A 25516-nucleotide genomic window follows, 5' to 3' on the forward strand; every position below is an offset into this window, starting at 1 on the left:
AATGGTTTTTGAGTTATTTAAGAAATAAAATTTAAATGGCCGCCATTTTGTTTTATGAATTTTAAAAATCTTCATAACTTTTTTTGTAGCTTTGTCTAGTTGTCATAAATGTTTGTGCAAAGTTTCCATTCCGTATGTTTAACCATTCTTTAGGAAAAAATTAATAACTGAAAAAAACAAAATGGCGGCTGTGTGAGTAACTAAGGACTTCCGGACAATTTAAATATGATATTTAGGTACGTTTCTTACCCAGGATCAATGCCCTAAAATATTGGTAGAGAGTTCCGGGACACCCTGTATAAGGATAGTGATTTGGGGTATAAAGAATATAACCTTTTTTTAAAAAACTCCTTTATTGTAGTTTTCACTGTGGTAAAGCTCCTAAGGCACTTTGACTCCAATCTGCATCTCCTGCCAAAAAAATACACATCTTAATCACACATCTCTAAAATTATTTTTAATGAACTTTTAAAATCTTTATTTTTTTTTAGAGCGATTACATTCCTGCATTTTTACAATATACTAAACTTGGTTTTAAGTTAACCAACCTTTCTGTTCACCTATATGTGGTCAGCTTAAGTTTCAGCACAATCAAGACCATATCTTAGACTTTCCGTTAGGACTTACCAGTATACAGTGTCCAGGGAGATGACTGACTGTCCGCACTCTCAGTGGACATCACCTCCTCCTTCTCTTCCTGCTCCCCCAGGAAAGACGCGGAGGTGTACACCTGAGTCGGAGGGTTCCTCAGAGGCTGTTGTCCGTTGTATATCCTCGCCAGAGCACACAGTTTCTCTCTCGTCTCCCAACTCATCCGGGGTTCCCACAGGCTCAGCAAACTAGAGATACAATAATTATAATGAGGACCACTACTATAACAGAATGAACTGTTTACCTCTTGAGAATGTTCTGGTGATGAGTTTTTTGAAAAGAAATCATGCTCAAAACCTGATAAAATTATTGAGAGATTGTTTATAGGAATTATTTTGATTAAACAGTATCGCTGACTTTTGAATACTCAAGTAAACATACCGTATATATACCAATAGCATGGTCCCAGATGTAGCCAATATTATATTAAATAAGAGAAAAAAATTAAAATCTGTGAATTGCTTGTAGAGAGTGAAAAGTGAAAAAACATTAAAATCTTAAAACATCAAACTAATTATCATATAAAAGAATTTAAAATAAAACTATTCTGCCTGCCTCCTAAGATAAGCTAGCTGTTTACTACAAGCTTTTATACTTTTATACTACAATTCAAAATCCTAGCCTAGAATTTGAACAAAAGCTGTGAAAGACAATTTGGAGAGGCAATTACACATCTAGTCTTCAGTTACCTGTGCAAATACTGGGTGGTGAATCTTGTGGGGTGATCTAAAACTCTCCTACCCAACTCTTGCAGCACATGTAGTTCATCTGCTGATGCTGACTTCAGTTCCATAGGTTTATTATACCGCATATGTAGCAGATTTACCCTTATTTTTAACACCTAAAATGCATGAAAAAATTAAACCTAATTTGACAAAAAACCCAATAACCACAATAATTACACTGTTGTGTTTCATTCAAAGAAAATGTCCGTAATCAATACCTGAATAAAATGAAGGACCAATATGATTTAATTTGGTATTCATCTTTTACCCATGCCTCCTAATACTGTCAAAATGTATTGAAATCAGTGTTGGGGAAGCTACTTTTAAAATGTAGCTAGCTACAACTACTGCTACATTTCCAAAAAAGTAGCTTAGCTACAGCTACAGCTACAGTTCCGAAAAAGTAGCTAGCTACAACTACAACTACAATGAAATGTAGCTACAGCTACAATTTTATCTACTTTTCCAAAGACGTTAATTTTTATTCCACGCACATTAGGTAAATGTAAAATTAATTGCAACTACATTTTTATTGAACAAACATTTAAAAAAATGTCAGTATTGTATCTAACATTACTTGGAAAACAAATTATTCCTAGATTGTATTTAATTTGTTGGCATTATAAACCTAACATTACAACAACAGAACCAAATAGATGGGTGTCCCATCATATTTAGTAATTATTTTTAAATATTGCATTATTTTTAAGCATCTTAAAATGTAATTTTCATTAAGTTCAAAGGACATACAACCAAACTATATTTTAAAAGCTAATTTTATTAATTTAATATAGATTCATTTATAGATGTTTTATATCAACAATTAAGACCAATAAAACTGCAAAAAGATTATTTAAAAATACTTTTTGTGTTACAGAGCCTAGCCTACTGAAATTGGAGTTTATTGCCTTTCTTTACTTTTAATGTTAAAAACAACATTGCTATAACTTTTAAAGTGATAAATTACTTATTCTACGAATAACACTTTTCAATGTCAAGAAATCGTCCTTTATTGTCATTATGCATAGGGCAAATTGTGCTTCAACCTAGTTGGTAGAGAAAACAGTATTCAGCAACTTATCCTGAAATCGGCTTTTAATTTAAACATGATGAAATTTGTAAAGTAAAAATAACATGTAGGCCTACTTGGCTATGTAACAAGTTGGCTATAGTAGGCTTGTTCTTGCAAGGACTAAACAGATATATTCATAATAATTGAACTTGGTATTCGTCTTAAACCATAGCCTCAGTCCTATACAAGAGCTGTTAGCAGGAGCAAACTATGCTATTTTTTCAATGTAAGTTTCATGTTATATGGAGATTTTTTCATTACAATTATCATGTAGTCTAGGCATATCTTAAATCTCATCAGGTAATTTCCTCTTTGCTAATTTAGTAAACCTTTGAAAAATCTTCGTAATCTAACCAAGGAAGGGCTTGTGATGATAAACCACAATCAACAGCTGAAGCAAAGGTCGATAGACCAGCTTTCTCATTACTTCAAGGTGTGTTGGTTTCCATTAAACCCCAAGTTGAAGCATTATCGATATAATAAAGAAACTAAATTGATTACTAATTCCCCTGTCCTGTCAATCACTTGCAAGCATTCAATTCAATAGCTTCTCTTGTCACCGGTACTGTTTAAACGTCGTCTGCATCTAGCGATTTTATTTTATCTGACAGTAATCATAGAGTAGTAAATTAAGGAAATGAGAGCCAACAATGTGGATAACACTCATTTAATGGCCTCTATGTCCACACAACGTTGTAATAGGGAATGAAACGGCTGCAACCAGCTGTTTGAAGCCAAGAAAGTAGGCCTAATTTTTTTGAAAATCTCAGTTTGAAAGAGGTTGTTTCACGTAAGGTTGTTATGATTAAATCACTATCTCAAACAAATGTTAATGTAGCGAGAAAAGTAGCTAAAATTCCGCTACAACTACTTTAAAAATGTAGCTAGCTACAGCTAAAGCTACAAAATCTTAAAAGTAGCGTAGCTACAGCTAACGCTACAAAAAAAGTAGCGCGCTACTGTAGCGTCGCTACTTGTAGCGCGCTACTTCCCAACACTGTAATATTCACCTCATAAGTCAATATGGCATTACATGACCATACTCTGCCCAATGCACAATGTATAGAAGATTGAATCTCCATAAACTGGGCATAAGATCCCCATAAACACAAGGGTTGGTGGAAAACAAATTATTGGGACTGTACTTAAGGGAAGGGGTATAAAATTATATCATACCTCAGGTTTTACTGCAGTAGGTAGGGCCTCAATGACCATTTGAGATACTTCAAGGGTTCCAGGAGGGTGGGGTGGGGGGTGACCAGCGATCAGCTGACTGACAAGCCTCAACCACAGCTGACTGGACATCAGCTGGTCCTCATGTAATATCAGCTGTTTCAACAGACAGTGCAGAATGTCATTGGCTTGCAAACCTTCAATGATCTCTTTCCACAAATCTTCCAGTAGAGACATCAACTCCAGTGCTTGTGACTCAGCTAGAATGCAATAAAAAAAATTAAACCAAAACTCTTTTTTTTACAAATATTCACATCAGGGTGTTCAGAAACTCACATTTCTCTGGTGGATTTGATCCTTGCTTCCAGGCAAACATATTTTACAAAATAAACATGGTTGAAGGTTTGTAGTTATATCTTGAATGTTTCTAAAGTTTAGCCATTAAAATACAAATCTAAAGGTTCCTTAGTTAAGGTGGTTGGTAGATAAATAACAAATTTCTGTCATGTTTTAATAATTCCTACTGTAGTTTACAAACATTAGAGGTTGATATGTTTGCTCTATTACTACAAACTTGTGTGGAAACAGTGTTAGTTATTAACAATAATGACACAAAACATGTCAGCAGTTTCAAAAATAAAACTGCCAAAATCTTCAATTTCAAAACTTTTGACTCTCGAAACTCGGTGATCGAATCTCGAAACCAAAACTTTTCTAAAGTTTTGATGGTTTTGAGATTTGGTGTTGACACATCACTAAAGATGACAAACGTTCATAATGATGTACTTACACAATTGTTCAACATCTATTGGCGGGCAGAAGCTTTTGTGACGGATAAGAGAATCAATGAGACAATTTTGATACAGTATTTTTCGGAAGGATTTGGCTTTTAATGGTTCTAAAATCTTCTTCAGTAAAGGATCAAAAGTTGTTTTTATTTTGTGAGTGTATTCTTCACTTGTTTCAGGAATATTTTCGATTACATTGTTGTCCTCCATTGAAATATCTTGGCAATTTTCTCTTGTTTTAAAACTATAAGTTCCTTCTTGGTTTTTTGTTTCTTTAGATAGTTTTATTCCAGTCCTCCCTTGCATTACTAGATCCATGGCCTGCTTCCTAAGGTAAAAAGTCAGAAAATGAAAATAAATATGTAAAATCACAACATTTTTATCAAAAGCTAGTGTAGTGTAGTGTTTACTACAGTTGGTAAACTTAATTATCAGGAATTCTGAGGTTTTGAAACTAGAATTTGCTACTTTGTAAATCGCTAAATGTTGTTTATATGTTTTGTTTTTTTAAGGATAAATGGGTCTCAAAATGTTGGGAAATTTTTTGAAGTAAATATTCTCAAACATCAAGCAGGGTTACATTGAAGTCAAGGCAGTTCGATAATGATGTCCCTGTATCACGAGAGACTTTTTTTGAAATTACTGCCATTTGAGAAATTTATAGGTAGTAAGATTTTTTAAACTATTGTTGCATGGGAAGAAAACTCCCTTCCCAAAAATAAAAAGCAAATAAAATATCCCGCCTTGAACTTAAAGTGGAATCCTATCCATCCAAAATCTTAATTGTTATTTGTTAGTTATTTTATTTGATTGTAAATCATCTCTGTCACAACCTTTTTACTCAAGGTCTTCAATAATTTAATACAAATGTTTATCGGTTAAACAAACAAGAAGGAAATCAACACCATATGTATGATTTGACACTAAAATATGCTACTCAAAGTTTGTACACAAAAATGACTTGAATTGGTCGATTTGCAACCAATCATTCCTGCCAGTCTTAGTTTAAAATTAGACATAGCCAATCAATTAATCGATCAATGTTAGACACTAATGTAAACCCAATACGTCTAATGATTATGGATTCCATAAAAAAAATATAAAACACATTTAACTTACCTTATATTTGCATCCCCAATTTGATCAATAGTTCTCAATTCTGACCAGTATTGTGTTTTCAAAGTCACCCATAAGTCTAATACATTTTTTATATTTGAACAAATCCTTATTTTATCCTGTTCTGGGTTCTTGATAACATCTTTCATGACTTCTTCTTCCACTTTCCAATAATTTTCCTGAAAATGTATTGCAACTTACAATACATTTGCTCTTCATAAACGGATTAAATATACCAAAGAGGTAATGCCTTTAAGAATAAGTACCGGGGGACCGAGCCTTGCTCAGTTGAGGTTGATTGGGTTTAATCATTAAAACAATATCATAAACAGACACATTTTATAATTAGCCAATTAAAACCCCCAGATGTAATTAATTTTTTTGAATGTTGTTATAATGATATGATCAAATCTATTTCTGCTCCTGTAATTTTCCGATCTAAATCCCCATAAGTCCAGTACTAAGACTTTTAATGAGAGTCCCTCTTCTGGGGGTTTTCCAATGCTTTAACTTTTGATACATCGTATTATATAGTAAATTAATAAAAAATGACAAAACATCTCATGGGTTTGGGAACTATGAACCTTGTGTTTCTTATTATTGATTCTAGCAGACTTAGTGATTGTTTTACTGACTTCCAGCCACTGCAGAATGATATCTGCAGCTTGTCGCAGTAAGTACAAGGCAGGCACTGAGTTGCCGTGTGCAGCCTCGTGTCTTAAGTTGATGATCCAATCAGGCAGCTGATACAGCTCTGCCATCTTGTACATAGAGTCTTTGCGATCAGACAACACTGTCAGCTGATTAAGGAACCTAAACATACCACAGCACAATAAAACCTTACGTTATTTTACTACTACAACTCTCATTGAAACAAATAATATAGGTTATGTAAAACTAAGTATACATTTGAATAAATCCAAGGTACAAGTGATCAGCATAAATGAAATATCATTATCGATTAAAATAAAGAGGGATGTGGGCCTAGTTCATAAAAAATTTCCCTAGTTCAAAAACTTATAAAATTAAATGGATTCTCTAATTTCCTTGACCTAAGGGTACTATGATGTAAAAATATAATGGGTAATTTGAATATAACGTTAAACTATTCAATTGTTGACCATTGAATAATCAATGTCCAAAAAAACGGGAATTGAACCATTTTGTATGGTCTTGCAATACTGCTAAATAATGCACACTACAAAACTTAGCCCAGGTATTGTTTTCTACCCTACCACCCTTAACATTGGTAACTTTCACAGTTTTGTTATAGAACTCCTCTCTACCTGCCAACCCCGATTTTGTACAACGCTGTCTATCAGCTGATGTTTACGCAAAATCTGTAAACATTCATCTGCGCTGTAGTAAAAAAGTATAGATTATACTAATGCATATAATAAACCCTTAAGTTTGGTGAATCACAGTATTCCCAGCACAATAGTTGTGCAAATGAAAGAATATATTTGCAATTTTCAAACCCTTTATTAGGTACAGTAGCGTCCCTCTTATCCGGACTCTTCGGGACCGAGGCCAGTCCGGTTAACGGGTTTTCCGGTTAAACCGACGTCCCCAAAAACTCGTTGAAACGGACCGTTTAAATGCACACAATATAAAGTATTTGTTTTAAATTTAGGAGAGCATTGTATTTAGACATGTGATTTAGAACAGTTGTTTCAATACCGCCCACTTCCTGCCAATCTAGTCCAGTTAAACCGATGCGATGATAAAAATCTTCTGGTTAAAGAGATGTAATTTCTGCCGAGTGTAGTCCGTTTAAAAGGTGTCCGGATAAGAGGGAGTCTACTGTAGTAAACTTATCTATAGTAATTCAAATATTTGGATGGTTCAAATTTATAAACTGGTCCCTTGATGTTTTCAAGTTTAACTGTAGACTCTGTGTAACTTTACAGTCTCCTGCATAGAGTGGATGAGATTGTCACTTAGGCTAGTTTGAGTTGTTGTACAACCTGACACTATTCAATGTATATATTGTACAAAATAATGAATAAAGAAGTTTGAATTGAATTGAATTGAATGGTAATCCATACTAGCGTCAATTCATCTGAAGCAGACTTAAACGACTTCATAAAACCTTTATGGTTCACACCCCATTACGAATCACAGTTAAAGCTAATAGATTGTTATAATTTCAAATTACCTCATTACTGCTGTTGAGTATAGTAGTTGGAGGTCCCTGTCTTGGTAAGTGTTGTCTTCAGGTTTGTCACACAGCTTAACATGCAAAGTGCTCATGGTACATTCCACTCCCATTGGCAAGTTGGGAAACCTGTAAACGTTTGTTGAGGATTGAAATAAATTTACAATTTTTTATTGTAACATCAGAAATGAAGCTAAAAAGAACGTTTAACATGTTACCTGCAGCATTAAAAAACATTTAATACAGGCCAACCTCAGTATAACGAATCTGAAGGGACCGAACTGAATATTCGTTATATCAAGGATTTCGTTAAAATGAGGTTTGTTATATAGAGGTTAGGTTTGCAGGAATTTCGCTAAGTCGAGGTTCAGAACCAGCGTCGGTCAATATAGGCCGGGATTTCACCTCATTATAACACAATTAAAGTAGCATAGGCTACAATACTTTACAGTACAGTGTTCATTGTACAGGAGAACCTTCTGTATCCAATAGTCAATGGTAGAAACTAAATTATCCGGCATAATAAAGGTGAGGGATTTTGAATATTGCACAATCATGACAATGGCATTAACCTTGGTACAGGTTAAAAACTGTAAGTTTAAAATCACAGCTTGTTCTAACCCTCCTAAAACCTAGCCAAACACTACATTGCGTAGTCATAAACCATGTAAAAAACAAAACAAAACAGTAGAAAGTTTTGTAAGCTACTGACTGCTCCGTGATAGGCCGGTAGGCTACTTACAGTACAGTACTGATTTATCACAACAGAGACAACAGAGGAATGTCAATAATAATCATTAATTATAGCATTGGTGTTGCTAGTTTGAAACAAATCGTATTGAAAACAATAAATAAGGAATGGTAAAATAACGATGTTGCTATTCTTTCTCTTTGCTTTTGTTTTTATATTCTTTCTTAGATTTCTCTTTATCCAAAATTTGTACAATTCACCATATTTACTTATCACCCAATCACAGCTTACTACAGATTACGTCGTCATCAGTCCTCAGTGAATGAAATCAGTTCTCAGTTGCAACATAGCGTGCGCAGCGACAGCAGACAGAGATATGTGTAAAACGGAGCAGACGAATGTTAGCGCAAGCGATGACGTCACATTTCCATTTCATTTGATAAAGAAACAGATTTTCCAAAAACAATACTGGGGTGGGGGATTTGTTATATCAAGGGAAAGACGTAGACAATTCGTTATGCAGAGGTTAAATTCGCAATGTAGAGGTTCTGACAATGATAAATTCGTTATATTGAGGTGTCTTATTTTAGCCGAAATCACGAAAAATTCGTTAAATCGAGGTCGTTGTTATGGTTTGTTCGTTATGTAGAGGTAAAATATACATTGTGTCTTATGGAGAGTTCTAGGGGATTAAAAAAAATTCGTTATATCAAGGAATTCGTTATATTGAGGTTCGTTATATCAAGGTTAGACTGTAATAGGTTAAAAAACTTTTAACAAAAGAACCATTTAATACAAAAAGTCATCAATACTAAAAACATTCTTGTTTTTTTACCTCTGAGAACAAAGTTTAGTAGTGTGTAGATGAATATTTTAATATTTTATTCCAGGGAAAATCTAAATTTTTGATAATAACGATTGATAGCAGACCTGATGGTCAATCAAAGTAAGGTCGCCTGTTCGATCCTGAGAAAAGACAGTACCGGTAGCTTTTTGATCATTTGAAACCGGACCCAGCTGTTCCTGATCATTGGGCTTTAAATAAATGATCCTAATGAACCAGCTGATCTTAGTTCAGTAACAAAGCTAACCATCTCACAAAATTCTATACTCATCCTTCACTCATATCTGGATTAAAATACACACCTAGGTGACGTCGTGGCGTCCCCATCTCAAATAATTGATCACTTAAATCAAAAGAGATTCCTAAGAGATAATCAATGGTAACAAAGCATTGTATATCAACTGAATGTTAAAAGATAGTGTGGTGTTCATTTAAGATATATTGGTCACTGTCATGATAATGTATTACGTTACGCCTCTATCTACCTGGGATGGAAGTGACAAGAGTGAATCCCATTAGACTCATCATGGTTCATGATGAACTAAGCCGAACCTAATCATATAAGTTATGTTCATGCCTACATTGCATGTCTTGTGTTCTAACAGATCACAGAACATACAAGAAAGCCAGGGGTCGTAATTCCAGAAATAATTTAATGCTTACCTAGCTTTCCAAATGCACATCTGAGTGTATGCTTTCTCTCGTAAGTGAAAACTGGAAGAATAAGCATTACTATACGTATCCAGCCACTCTTCCCTGGAAATTAAATACCGTAAGTAAAAATATAAAACACTATACAATTACTTCGTAAAATACTTGTTAACTACACATTTAAAAATTAATTTGATCGATTCCATGCAATCTTAACAATTTGAAATAACAAACAAGACAATGCTTAACAACGTCAAAAAAAAAAAAAAAAAAAAAAAAAAAAAAAAAAAAAAAAAAAAAAAAAAACTATTGCTGGGACGCAACGGCCGTCAACAATGGACTCTGAGAAACAAATTCTCGGCAAGGTTGCTGAAATAACAAGATGCGGCAACCTGTTATTGGCGGGCGAAAAACTTTGCCGTTGCGTTGCTGTGAACCAACGATAACTTACGTCTCTAGTACTTCCTGTATGTTTACAAATTAATCAGCCTTGACACCTTTAATATGGCCTATGTAAGTAGATTATTATCTACCTAGTAAATGATTGTATTTAAAGTGTTCCAGCTGAATTGCTTGTTGGGAAAATAATTAGCCTGCTTGAGCTCTCCTGTTAAGTTATAGCGATAGGCGCAAGCTCTAAGGGCTTAAACATAGAAAACTTTATTTAGGTCACCTACCGGTACTTATAGGCAAATGTTTGGAGTAGGCTAAAAAATACCTACACTAACTTAACCCATTTAATCACGTAGGTAGATGAGGTTTAAAATTGGGATTTTAGTTTAACAAAAGGAAGCCCGCAGGTTGAATAATGATTTGCTAAGTTAGGTCCATCTTTGGTTGGACCTATTTGGGATACAGAAACTGATGAGTCTAGATCCTGGGTAGGCCTAGGCCTAAATTTGAAGGAAGTTGTAATAAAAACCCCTATACCAAACCAAAATGTTTGTAACTGAGAATGACATTAGCTCTTGTGCCTATTACCTACATCAACATAAGTTAAACTTAATTTTGGAGAAAGAGGCTAAAATTTGAAAAAGACATACTTGCTGAACCAAGGCACAATTTGTAACTTTGTAAGGCTCATACTACTGGGTGAATTTGGACGTATCATCTCTCTAGCTTTCTTTAGCAGAATACCTTAACCACTTTACTTATTTAAAAAAATGGGAGGAGTAACACTATCTACACAACACATAACCTCTCTAAACTTAGGCTATCTTGTCTTTTGTCTTGCTCCGGTCCTTCGGGTCGGTCCGTCAACAACAAATCAACATAACCTCAATCTTGAAAACCCCTTTTTTTCAATATTCTCCTAATTAGGTTAGGCCACCTCTGCCCAGGCTATGCAGCTACGCAGTTTGTTGAACCACGAATTTATTTTTGTGATGGTTATTTTTTTCTTTACAGTAGGCTCAACCAACTCATAGGTAAAATGTGTTGGTTAGTCAATGGTTTGACTAAGGCCCTTATTAGACGAGGCAGTTTTGTTTGTTGTCGGGACCCGTAAGTCCCGAAGACATATAGCTGAAGACGAGCCTACTAAACAAGACAAACATATCCCGGAGCAGTTTAATACCCTCAAAACATCTATAAAAAGCGGACTGGAAATTTTCTACATAAACATCGGAAGAGGCCTACAAAAGAAGATAGATAAGCTAATTTTTGAAATGAATAAAATTAACCCCGACATTGTCATAGTCACAGAACATGGACATAGGCAGGAACAACTAGAAAAAGTACACCTAGAGGGATACAAGCTTTTTGCAGAATTCTCCCGAAAAATACATTTATGGGGTGGTATAGCCATATATGTAAAAAACAACATAGCCTCAAAAGCAATTACTCCCATACCCACATCTGAACCATGGTGGAAGGAAAAAACATAGGTGTGCTATTCCCACATATTCTGACGTCACTCGGATTGCAAACAAAAGATCACCTGATTGTAACTGTCAAATTAGTATATTATGTATTTGTTTTGATTTGGTTGTTATTGTTTTTATTATTATAAAAACAATAACAACCAAATAAAAACAAATACATACTAATTTGACAGTTACAATCAGATGATCTTTTGTTTGCAATCCGAGTGACGTCAGAATATGTGGGAATAGCACACCTATGTTTTTTCCTTCCACCATGCATCTGAACTTAGTCAAGAATTAACAGCAGAAATAGCAGCCATAGAACTTAAAAAGAAAAAACAAAGCCTTGTAATAATAGGTCTCTATAGATCACCAAACCACAACCCGTATGAATTCTTTGAAATTACAGACAGCTTTTTACAAAGTTTTTCAAGTAAAAGGAAAAACATAATCATCCTAGGAGATGTAAATTTCAAACTCCAAAACGAAAATGACAGTGAAGTAGTACAACTTAAGAATCTTCTAAAATCACACAAAATAAATCTGATAAAAACCGCCTATACAAGAATAACCCCAACTTCACAAAACCGCATAGATATCTGTGCAACCAACATAGAGTCAAACTTTATACTAGCTAAAACTCATCAAAACACAATCTCTGATCATGAAATAATATCATGCTTAATCAAAAACTTCTCACCCCTCAAAACTGGGGCTCTGAAAAGAATGTTCAGGCCTATAACTACACAAAATCTTGACTTACTCAAACAAAAGCTAGGAGAGGAAACCTGGGAAGACGTATTTAACACCCACTCTGTTGAAAACAAATATAACGCTTTTATCCAGACGATCAGAATGAACATGGATGAAATAATGCCAAAAACTTTGAGGAGTATTAAAACAAAATGCGCAAACCAATTCTGGGATGAAAACCTAAAAAAACTTAAAGATAGCCTAAACATAGCTCAAAAAAAATATAACTTAACCGGACTAGACGAAGATAAAAACACATACACCAACTTAAAGAAAATTTACGATAGTGAAATAAAAAAGAAAAAATCAAATCACACTACAAATCGAATAAAAAACTCTGGCAACCAAATGAAGGAAATATGGAATGTAATAAATAGAGAAACGACAAGCAAACCTGATGAAAATCATAGAACACTCTCTCTACAAATAGACAATACTCTCTCAGACGATCCAGTTTTGATTAGCAACACCCTCAATAACTACTTTATCTCTCAGGGAAAAAATACTTCAGAAAACCAAAACGAACCTACTATCAATCAACCGGCAACAAGCAAAAACACAGGAAACTATGACTTATCAACCTTCAAACCAGTAACAATGGATGAACTAAAACAAATATTTTCTCAACTACCACCAAAAACATCCTCTGGATTTGATGAAATATCAAACAAAATCATCAAACATTGTCAACAAGAAATTGCTTCTCCTCTACTCCACATCATCAACTCTTCAATAGACCAAGCTATAGTACCGAACAGAATGAAATTGGCTACAGTCTACCCTAAGCACAAGAAAGGCGACAACACTTGCATGGAAAACTACAGACCCATATCAGTATTACCAACATTATCCAAATACCTTGAGAAGATTATCTACTTTCGAATTATGGAACATTTAAATAAACTAGAAATACTCTCACAACAACAACACGGCTTCAGGAAGAATAAGTCTATCAACACCGCCCTCAACAAACTTTGCGAAACAATCACCTCCTTCTGGGAAAACAAACAACATGCCTCTGCAATCTTTTTAGATTTGCAAAAAGCTTTTGACAGTTTGGACCACAATATTCTAATAAATAAGTTGGAGCAATTAAACATTACAGGAAAAGCCCTAAATTGGATCAAAAACTATTTTGCGGACCGAAAACAACAAGTTGAAGTAACTCACTATAAAAACAACATCGAAACAAAAATTAAATCATCTACAAAACTCACCGAACGAGGAATCCCACAGGGCTCTGTCCTGGGACCTTTGTATTTCATCATCTACATCAACAACTTCCCAGACTATATGTCAACAGATAAAACTTGCATAATGTTTGCGGATGATACGACCATTCTCTACCCAGTATCTACAATACCTAATAGTGAAACAGAAGAAACCTTACAACTAGCTTCAGAAGTATGTTCCTCACTGAACCTCAAGATAAATAAAACTTAAACAGTCAATATAAACTTCTCAACAAAAAAACAGACTAACCCTCAGACTACAAGCTCAACATCAATCACAACTGTATCAGAAACAAAATTCTTAGGAGTCTTTTTGGATGAAAACTTATCCTGGCAAAAGCATATTGAACATCTAGAAAATAAGCTGTTGTCAGCAACATTCGCAATAAGAAGAATATGCTCTATAACAGACAAAAAAACTGCAAAAATCGCATATTTTGCATTATTTGAAAGCCATTTAAGATTCGGCATCATAGCTTGGGGTTCTGCTGCAGACCATCTCATACAAAAACTGCTTACAATACAAAAGAGGGCCATAAGAACAATAGAACAGCTTCAATATGACGAACATTGCAAACCATTCTTCATATCCAATGAAATCCTTACCATACCATCCATCATTCTGGAAACCATCAAATTTTTGAAACTCAACCCCCCAAAAGTCAGAAATGATTGCCACAAACTTAATTTAAGAAACTCGAAACTTTACTATAATGTTCAACAACACAGACTTACCAAAACTAGTAAAAATCCTCAAATAATAGGGTCAAAGCTATTTAATATGTTGCCAGAGAATTTAAAACTGATCCACAATGACAAAACTTTCTTGAAAAAACTAAAACAATATTTGCTAAACAAACCATATTACAACCTAAATGAATTTTACGTAGATCACAGCATCTACAATAGAATAAACCATTAAACTGCTCACAACCTACACAAATACACATATATACACATAACAAAAGAAGAATGACGATTCCCTGGTCTCAACGACTACGGTGAAGAGGACCTAGGTAAAGGTAAAGGTAAAGGCAGCCAAGTTGCGCAGCCAGTCGGCCAGCTAGTCACTGGGCATTGGTTCTTATGGAGCTTATTACACGAGGGCGGCCAGTTGCGCAGCCACTGTTTGGCTGCCGGCTGGTTGCCGAGCCCGGCGACCGCACAGGCAACCACTGGCTGCTCGGTCTGGTCGCGCTCCTTTGTAGCTTACGGATCTTATTACACTGGGCAGCCAGTCGCCCTCTGCCACACACATCAGTAGTAGATAATCACTCGTGGAAGTGCGTTCATCTCTGCCGGTCACATCAGTGTGTGTTGTTTTCCTCAGTATTCTTGTAATATAATTGTGTAATTGGTGTAATATAATCCTTTTTCTGTTCTTGATGAAAGAATAGGATGTATATGCATTCTTCTCTTCCTTCATCTTCTCTTTTTCATGAGTAGCAGAAGAAGCAAATATTCATCTCGCATTCTGACAGCGTCTCTCCCCAACAGAACTGTTCCACCAACACTGTTCCACTGTCAACAAGAGACTGGCCTAGTTGGTAATTTTGTGGCTGCCCTGTGGCTGCTCTACTGATTGCTACGCTAGGCAGCCAGACGGGCGACTGGCTGCCCGGCATGGCTGCCTCGTCTAATAAGAGCCTAAATGTCATGGAACATGGAACTTTTATTCCTCTTCTCGTTTCAAAAATGCGGGATGTATTTCCTTATTCATTGTTTGCTTTTAAAGGAGTAAAACCCCACTATTATCTATTTTTTTTAAATAGCTATTTATTATTTTACAATAATTATACAAATTGATTAGCAGTTTGTCATAAATAAAGACCTTTTTATTTATTTATTATTAAACATAATTTTATGGGTTTCGCAATAAAAGCTTAATGCTTATATTAATTGACTTCTGAATTACAGTATGTTTTCTAAATCCAATACGTCATGGTAATAACGTAATACGCGTAATACCGTAATACTAGGGCCATAACGTAGTTTCTTCAGTTGAATATAAATAATGCCATAGATAAAACGGTTAGGGTTCACTTACTCTACGAATCATTGACACAATGAGCCTCCAAATATGTAATTCTTAAAACACATGGCTCACTTACTCTACAAATCATAGTCTATACGAGCTTCGTAAATAATATTGAAGGTTCACTTGCACTACAGGCTCGTATACTATACGAGCCGATCAAAAATATCAAATAAATGAAGAGGGTTCACTTACTCTACAGATCATAGTGCCTATGAGCCAAGCGTATGAATTCTTGAATAATTCAGGAATAAGCTCGTATAGTATACGAGCCAAAATACTGAATTTAAATAAATTACAGGAGTAGGCTCGTATACTATACGAGCCTATTTCATGATAACTATTACACAAATAGAAGACGGCTCACTTACTCTACAGTTCATTGGCACAATGATCTGTAGAGTAAGTGAACCCTCTACAAATATTAGAAGGCTCACTTACTCTACGGTTCATTTAGCTACTCGTCGCGTGGTTTGCAGCGCATCGTTGCAGGCGTGTATGGTAAACCAATACCGCAGTTCTGCCGTTCTGCCTTACTTCTGCCGTTTACTAGTCTTGCAGCGTGAAAGAGAGCTTGTTATGTTAATGCAATGTTGAATTTTTAACTTGTGTACTCGTTGCTAGAAATCAAGCAATTATCAAGTACCGGTATTACAGGAGCTATTTTAAGAGTTATTACAGACTTAATTTTCAACTAATTAAAAAGACTCACGTAAAAGATTATGCAACTAATGGAATTACTTACTGTGTTATGAACATTTCTATATAATTAAAGTTGTAAATATTTTAAAATTGTTTAGAAGATTGCCTTTTTAGTGTTTTCTACAAACGTGTCTCAACTTATACACATAGACTGGTGGAGTGGTAATTTATATTTCTAATCATTTAACTTTTAATTATGAACGCTTTCAGTCATGTGAAGTTGAATATAATTAAACTGACATTAGTTTTTACCATAAATGATAAACCTTTTGAAATTGACTTAATAGCTTTGTATAGAAACTATAAATATGATTTTTATTTTTTCCGCAATGATTTGCAACGTATTTTGAGTAATTGTAAAAACACAGCTATTATGTCGTGTAGTAGCAGTTGCGCCGAGTAGCATTTGCGCCGCGGATTAAACCGTGCTTCCAGCGCCGCGGAGTTTGATTAGTTCAATGATGCAGAAGTGACGAGGGTCATAATTACTTACACATTACTTGACTGAGTTGCTTGTAAATAGTGTCGTTTTCCATACTCCTAATTAACTTGTACTAGTAGTGCACTGTTGCACAAAAAAAATGATGAAACACTTGTACACCACCACATGCAGTATTGAGTTAGTATAGATATTTTTCCTGAGCTATAATTATTATGACCAGTAGATATTTTCTACTTATCACATTACTAATTTAGGAGAAAGGGGGACTTTTGTTTTCCTATGAAATTTTTAGAAAATAGTTGCACCAGGATAGTCTGCGGTGCTATGTGGAATGCAAACAGCTCGTCATATTGGTATTAGGGGGATTTGCTAGGGGTATATATCCCCATACCTTTCGTAGTAACCCACTCCCTAATGTTACCTTTGGTCACTCAATGGTGTTGTCATTGTCAGTTTTGAGTAGAATTTAGCAAAAAGAACATCGTAGAATCCACAAAGAAGGGCTCAGTTTTCAATCATTTCATCTACTACAATTCTGTAGCCTACATTATATCATCGATATGTCGCACAATTGATAAGAATGCAACAATAAGCTAAAATAAAACCTTTCTGAAACCTCTAACCGAATAAATGAATCGATAAATAATGTCGAACCATGCAATTACTTACAATCGACATTTACAACTGTTCACAACAGTTGACTTGTACTCCCTAGGGACTAAAAAGGCTTTTTACAACTGGTGATTAAAAACGTTATATAGTTTAGACCCATATGGTTTCGTCTTTTGTTAGCTATCTAAAGGTTATACATCGAAGTGAAGGATCACGGGTTCATACATAAAACCCCATTATAAAAAGGTTTGTCATAATTACAGATTCTAAAAAAGTTAACCATGTAAATAAATCAATAACTTTGAGGGGGGGGCAAGCCCAAATTGACACTTTTAGCTACCATTCGTCCCTCTGCTATATCATAAGATGTACAAGGACACCTACATCGAAAACATTGGTTAATCAAAACGGGTTAAAAGTTATTTCACAAAAAAAACCTTATGGTATCAGGTTCACAGTTTCATTGTGTGATAACACTTAACTAAACAGACAATACCCCAGCCACAGCAAACCTGCCGACTAAGTGAATTTCCATTTGTCTGAATTGATTTTCAATTGAATGTATGTAAATAAAATTAGGTTTAACGAGTACCTAGGTTAGCTGCTACAAGGAAACTATTAAAGTGGAGTTTTAGTAAAATATGAATAGCTTAGTATAAAATAAATAAATTTCCAAAGTTTGATCAAAATATATCCATAAACAAGCAAACTAAAATTACTCAAGTTATCGCGTTCACGGACGTATATAAATCTATACAAAATGAAAAAGTAAATTGGTCACGGGCCTAGGTCTTACGGTGCCACCTACGGTAATAACATCATTTTTTTGCGAATTTAACATTATGGTACAGAAGACGTTAGTATCGTTAATTTATTTATATTATACCTATATGTGTAGGCAAATAGCAACAGGTTTCATTCCAATATCGGTGGTTCGTAAACTTAATCTAGGTGATTCAACCTTACACATTCATGCCAAATTTAATCAAAATCGTACGAGAAGCGATAAGCATAGGCCGGGAGCACGCCCGAGTTCACGTGCAAACCTCCCACCGTCAAGTTGACGATTTTTAAAATATTCGTGGGAAATGGATGGGGATTTGTAATGTTTATTGAGTTGTATAATAGTATTGAACATTTGCATGGGCTTGTATAGGCCGAAAGCAGGGTCATTAGAAAATGGCTAAAAAAACTCACCCATGTTATTCTTATGGAGAAAAAGTGCCTAAAGTGAGGTCATATTATACCTACTGTACTTTATATTTAATGGGTCAGTAAATGAAAGAATTAGCTTTTTAGCTTGATTCCGAATATAGTATATGAGGATTATATGTAGGGATATGTAGGAAAATATCAGGATTTTTGGAATTAGTGGCAAAAAAATTATCTCCATTTTATTCTTATGGGGAAATACGCCTAAAGTGAGGTATATTTGTGGTAATTGCCACTACACGTTTTAGAGAGTTATTTTGTACAGTATTTCTAGACTTAAGATAAACTTAAATTGATATAAGGCCTGTCTCAACTCTCAGGCTTCACGAACCGCGATGTATACAGAACTGCCAAACCTGGTACAGAAACAAACTAATTTTTTTCGTAATTTCCTCTCTTTTGAGTTATTGGTAATTAATTGGTTTTAGGTAGCCTTTATACTGAAACGGCGGAGTATACTGTGTATTGTTGTCAACCAGTGAACAATATTTGCAGATATTTGTGGTGGCATAAATTTTGCAGTTATTAGATTTAAAATTATGTATGTGTAACCATTAGCACGGGTCACGAGGTGACTGCATGCAACCACTTTACGCTGAAAGTAAAATGTGGTAGGAACTACGTCATCAATAATCATATTAGTGCAGTTGATTGGTTCCGCCTTTGTTAACCTGTCAAAACTGCTAACCCTCATTTAATTAGCTGGCGCGGCGCTGGTGCTACGCGGCGCAAATACTACTCGGCGCAAATACTACTCAACCCTATTATGTTAGGAGATATAAATTTATGCATTTTAGAACAAAATAACAGTGTCATTGATTATTTAAGTATAATGAACTTATTTGGTTTTGAGTCGTTTATAAATGAGCCAACTTGGGGGAGAGAAAATTGGGTAAAGTGTTTAGACCATGTATTCATCAGAAGTAAGACTAATTTAATTTTTCATAGTAATTTAGAAAACTATGACTTTACTGATCATGCTGGAGTTAATGTAAATTGCGTAACAAGTTGTGATAGTGCTTTGAAAGAGGAGTTTGTCAAGGCTGTAGATCATTCAATTTTAAAAAGAAGGTTGGCTGAAGTGAGCTGGATGCCAGTGTTTGATTGTGAGGATGTTGATAAATCTCTAACAGTTTTTTACGATATTTATAATAAATGTATTGAGCAATCAAGTTTTTTAAGGCCTATTAACAGCAAAAATAGGCATCGAACTCCATGGATATCGGACACACTAATGAAAAAGATAAATGAAAAATACCCCCGCCGCAGCAAACCTGCAGACTAAGCGAATTTCCATTATTGCCTGATTGGATTTACACTAAAACGTCTCCTTAAACATATATCACATTTATTGCCTATTTAAAAAGAATCAGTTTAACACATACTTAGGTTTGCTGCAACAGGGAGGGTAAAAGTGTTTTTTATGTAAAATGTTAATAGTTAGTAAGAAATAAAAACATTTTCCAAATTTGGGCAAAATATGTTAATAAACAAGCAAACTACAACAGTTTACTTATTCTCCATAAGAATAACATGGCAATTTTAAATTAACAATTTTTTGGAATTTTCTCCGTAACCATTAGGCGCATTATAACGCTTCAATATACTAAATTATTTGTTTTTTTAAGCTCTACAAAATAGTTTGGAAAGAAATTGCAAAATTTTATGTTTTTCGGGTCAAAAATTGGAAAAACCCATTTTTTCCCCATAAAAGCCCCCATAAACCCCCGTTCCCATGGCCCGATCATGCTGGTTCGCGAACTCGTTCGAATAAACGTAGGTTTACACGTTTGTACCAAATTTCATCAAAATCTGATCATTTTTGCTCGAGTTATCACGCTAACGGACACATATATATATATATATATAAATATATATATATATATATATATATATATATATATATATATATATATGAAATTGAACGGATGGTGTTTTTGGCCTCTAGGGACCTCAAAACGAAAAAAAAATCGGTCCTGGGTCCAGGTCTTACCATGAGTACTACGGTAATAGCTTATTCCCTATATGGGAAATTCGCTAAAACAGACTTCACTCTCGATTGAAAAAGCACTATGACATACATTTGTTTAATAGATATAAAGAACTCTCTAGAGAATGTTCTAATTTGAAAAGACGGGAAAAAATTAATTATTACTCATCTAAAATTGAAGCAGTAAAGGGTGACTCAAAGTCTTATTGGAATATATGCAAATCGATTATGAGAAAGTCAAAAAATGAACTAACATCGATTAATATAGATGATAAAATTGTACAGGTTGAGGTTAATGAAAAAAATAGTTGCTGACTCATTCAATAACTATTTTACTGGTATACCGGATAAGCTGATTAGAGAATTGTATGGGCCGGGATTCCCCGCCATGCCGGATATCGGTCTAGCGTGCAGCTCAAGGTTACGTTTATCTGAAATTACTGAGGTAGAATTAGAAAGTTTAATCTTAAGCAAACCAAATAAACAGTCTGTTGGCTTTGATGGTACTTCCATAAATACTATAAAAGAAAATGTTAAGATTTTTGTCCCAATATTACGTCACATTTTTAATTTATCTATAAAGCTGGGTTACTTTCCTTCTAGTCTAAAAACAGCACTCATTGTTCCAGTATATAAGGCAGCTGATCCATTGCAAATGAATAATTACCGACCGATTTCACTTTTAAATACCTTTGCTAAGCTGTTAGAAACTTGTGTGAAAAGCCAATTAGTTAAATATTTTTCAGATAACAATTTATTTTCAAATAATCAATTTGGGTTCATGAAAGGTAAAAATACTGACCTAGCAGTTGAAAGACATATAAGCGAGATAGTTAATCATATTGATGAGCGTAAACCAACAATAGGAGTTTATCTTGACTTTACTAAGGCATTTAACTTAGTTAATCAAGACATATTATTACATAAACTAAAGTTATATGGAATTCAGGGCAATAGTTTTAAGTGGTTTGAGACTTTTTTAAATGAAAGAAAACAGATGGTTAAAATAAAAAACGTTTACTCAGATGTATGTTCTCAAAGGCTTGGCGTCCCTCAAGGGGGAGTGCTTGGTCCAATTTTATTCACAATTTATATTAATGACATGTTATCAATGGATTTAAAATCGATGATATATGCTTTTGCTGATGATACATCTTTAGTATGCAGTGCTAACAATTATGATTTACTGAGGATCAAAATGAATAATGATTTGGACGTAATATCAAATTGGGCGATAAGAAACAAATTAATCGTCAATACTTCTAAATCTAATGAAATGATATTTACTTACAAACCTCATTTGACAGAGTCGTTGAAAGAAGAGATCGATCAACGTTGTCATTTAGTTACTTGTTTTCGTGATTGTTGCTGTACAAAAATTAATTTTGTTGATTCGGTCAAGTATCTTGGCCTTCATATAGATTCAGATTTAAAATGGCATACACATGTTAATCAACTATGTAAAAAACGTAGAAAAATTAACTATAATTTCTTTCATTTGAGACAGTTTATTACTCCTAAACTTCTTAGAACGCTATATTTATCCTGGTTTGAATCTACTCTTAAGTATGGTTTAATTCATTGGGGAGGGACGTTTTCAACAATACTTAAACCAATTGTAATGATGCAAAAACTTACATTAAAAACTATTTGTGGTGTAAAGAAATTTGACTCAGCTGCACCACTGTTTTAGTACTTAGACGTATAATGCAGCTAGAGAAGATATATTTATATTCAATTTAATGTTATTATAAAAAGTTTACTAGTTTATTTCAAACAGTTGTTATTAATAGGAATACGAGAAACTATACTGAGGGTATGCTTATGATACCACCTGTTATGAAAGACACAAGCAGGTTACAGTGTTACCATAAAGTAGTAAAATGTTTTAACTTTAATTTTAGAGTACTCAAAAATATGCAGGATTTGAAAATTGAATTATATAAAAATAAATTAAAGGAATTGATAAAGAATAACTCGATCAAACAAGCAAAGTGAAATAATTAATTATCGAATGTAGCCTATACCGTTAAACGATTTGTAAATATAAAATAGTATGTAAGAGTGAATAGCCAGTGAAGGGATGAACCATAAGTGTTTGAGAAAAATCAAATTAGATATTATAGTTCGGCCGCTTAGAAAGCGACCTCCTCCAGCATTGGTTCAGCATTAGCGCGCAGGTCGTTTTCTAAGCGGCCGAACTAGTATCAGTGACAGTGAATTTAAAGTTAAACAGAAAAAAGACAGTTAAAATAAAATGAACCTACTCAAGACAGTGTTTATAGAATATAAGTATAGTTTTAAGTTTTTCAACCGCGCGTGTTTTACAACACATGGTTGAATATTTGTATAAAAAAATGTTTTTTATGTGAATAAAGATTTTTGAACTGAACTGAACTGAACATAGCCGCATTAATGTTAATGTGCATGTGCATTTTCGCCAATGATAATGTACCAATGTCGACCGTACCAATGTCTAAGCTTTACTTTCAAATGGATTTGTTGTTAAATTTTTTTATATTTATACATCATACAGAATTTAAATGTTTTTACGTGACAAAAATAACGAAATATAACAAGCTACATTACATACAATATAATTTAGGCTTGAGCTAATGGAAAACTGTAGTTTTCGCATACTTGTCTTAACTTACAGATTCAATTACATCCTTTGTTTACCAAACAAGATATTTACATTTATTGAAAAAATAACACTTAGACAGATCAATAAGGGTGGGGCACACGGAAGATTTCTCAGGTGCCGTTTGACGTCACTAACTGCTGCGTCTGAAGAAACAGACAATTTTATAATTTTTCTACTTTTAAATTAAACTATCATAACCTAACCAAACTAACCAAACGTGCTGATAAAGGAAAAATCTAATGAAGGTTTACTAATCTAAAAAATAGTTTTGTTCATAAAATAAAATTATAAATGCCTAAAATTCTATTTTATAATCTTTTTAATTATAAAAATAAACTGTCATAACCTAACCAAACCAACCAAACTTGCTGATATGAAAAAAAATTGTTGACAAAAAGTTAGTGCTACCGAGATTCGAACTCGGTACGTTCGGATTATCAGCCCACGATATCCGCTACTTAGTTACGATATCCACTACACCACCGAGGCCGATGGCTCAAAGCCGTATCGTTGCGGTATTGGTGTTCCCTCAAAGTGACGTCAGCAGTAAGCACGTATATTTTAAATGCATGTTTAGTTAATATATATTATCAGAGGGATGAACTAACTTGTATGTAAATATTGGGTTTAATTTAGCTTAGAATGTTTTAAGTGTTTACGATTCATATAACTAATGACATTTAAGTGTCAAGGGAAATATTTTATTTCTTATCATTTGTATAAAGAAATTTTAAATACAATTTAAGTTTTAAGGGAAATTTTCTTTAAATATCCTTATATAAGAAACAGAGTATAAAAACAAAATAGGGTGTAAATAGTCAATTATATTATTTCAATTTTATTTGTTATTTTTCTATTCTGAATCATTATAATATCACTGTATAACAATTATCTTCATTTTATGTACTTATTTTATGTGTGCACATTTAGTTATTTTTATTAAATCATAATTATTATACTGGGACTGGTGTTCACTTATTCCACGATCCTAGAGGTCCTCCACCTAGTGAGTACTCTACCCTAGTTACATTCCCCCCCTTTGAAGTAAATTTTGTTTGGTCAAGGTTTTCGTAAGTTTCTTTTACCTCTACAGAGGAGTAGAGGCTAGAAAGTGTTACACCCTCAAGAACTAACTGTGTAAATTTCTTTAGTTAATTTACGTTGCCGTTTTCTCCAAATGTGTGTTTTCCAAGTTAATTTCCTATGTAAATGGATACCTAAGTATTTAACCTCAGTTACTTCAGGAAGTTTGGTGTTGTTTATTGTGACAGGAGGACAAGAATTTTGATTTAGAGTCAAAGGAATGTGGACAGATTTAGTTTCATTAAATTTTGAATCTCCATGTTTTAAACCAATCAGTAATAATTATGTTCAGATTTTGCTGTAAATTTAGAGAAGCTTGAACTGGATCACGATGAACAGACAAAATTGCAGTATCATCCGCAAATGTATCAATTTCTACATACATCAATTCTACATATATTTACGGACCATACTTTGTGAGGACCATGAAAATAGTCCAACGCACTGAGGACACAGACAAAATGACCGTTAGTTGAATAATTACTGACTATCTGAGGACTATTGTTTTTGATCATCCAAGTGAGTACACACACAAAATACTGTTAAAATGAGTACTTTATAACTATGTGAGGACTTTTATGTATAAAGCACTGTCATGTGGGTATTTCTCGTTTGAGTCAAACTGTTATTGGGCATCGTGTAGTGGAGTACGGCAATTTTATCCAAAGCGAGAAAGTCGCTTAATTCACACGTGAAATACATTTTTACCAACATTTTTCAAGAGACCCAGGAGAGTAGCGTAAAGACAATTTGATAGTAAATTTAACAACCCCGCCGCATCAATCCTGCACACTAAGCAAGTTTCAGTTTGCCTAATAGACATATGTTAACTAGAGGCTTAGTGATAGACATATTGATGGGGTTCGATAAAGGAAGTAATTATTGAAAATCCTGCTTGCGTATTAAATAAGTATATGGATTTGCTTATGTTAAATTTATTATTTTAAAAGCAACCATCACTTAATTTGAAGACGATAATTAAATAATAAATAATAATTAGTTGATTTGGAATTAGGAATCACATCCCTATTTCACAGTAGATATTCTATAATGACCGAGTGGTTTTATTAAAGTAAG

The 25516-nt window shown here is 34.0% G+C and overlaps 1 protein-coding gene across 1 annotated transcript; it reads right to left on the bottom strand.

The window, feature by feature from the left end:
• Positions 1 to 350: 350 nt before the first annotated feature.
• LOC128989732 (uncharacterized) lies at positions 351 to 11132 on the bottom strand. Its single transcript, XM_054411752.1, has 10 exons — positions 10913 to 11132; positions 9882 to 9974; positions 7684 to 7812; positions 6161 to 6338; positions 5529 to 5704; positions 4412 to 4737; positions 3625 to 3881; positions 1341 to 1492; positions 628 to 839; positions 351 to 411 (listed from the first exon to the last, which is right to left on the bottom strand). Exons 1-10 carry the CDS (start codon positions 10978 to 10980, stop codon positions 365 to 367), a joined length of 1638 nt encoding a protein of 545 aa, XP_054267727.1. The 5' UTR covers positions 10981 to 11132; the 3' UTR covers positions 351 to 364.
• Between the last annotated feature and the right edge of the window lie 14384 nt (positions 11133 to 25516).

Source organism: Macrosteles quadrilineatus, unplaced genomic scaffold (genome assembly GCF_028750875.1).
Source record: "Macrosteles quadrilineatus isolate MER2022 unplaced genomic scaffold, UCM_ALF_1.0 Scaffold_3__2_contigs__length_128488019, whole genome shotgun sequence".
NCBI classification, from domain to species: Eukaryota; Metazoa; Arthropoda; class Insecta; order Hemiptera; family Cicadellidae; genus Macrosteles; species Macrosteles quadrilineatus.

Bases quoted from the DNA above. Each gene is read 5' to 3' on its own strand.
- LOC128989732 (XM_054411752.1), bottom strand. From the start codon at position 10,980: ATGATACGTCCAAATTCACCCAGTAGTATGAGCCTTACAAAGTTACAA. The intron at 4,738-5,528 runs GTAAGTTAAATG...TTTTTACCTTAG, and splicing joins ATTGGGGATGCAAATATAAG to GAAGCAGGCCATGGATCTAG. The intron at 840-1,340 runs GTAACTGAAGAC...TTGTATCTCTAG, and splicing joins ACCACCCAGTATTTGCACAG to TTTGCTGAGCCTGTGGGAAC.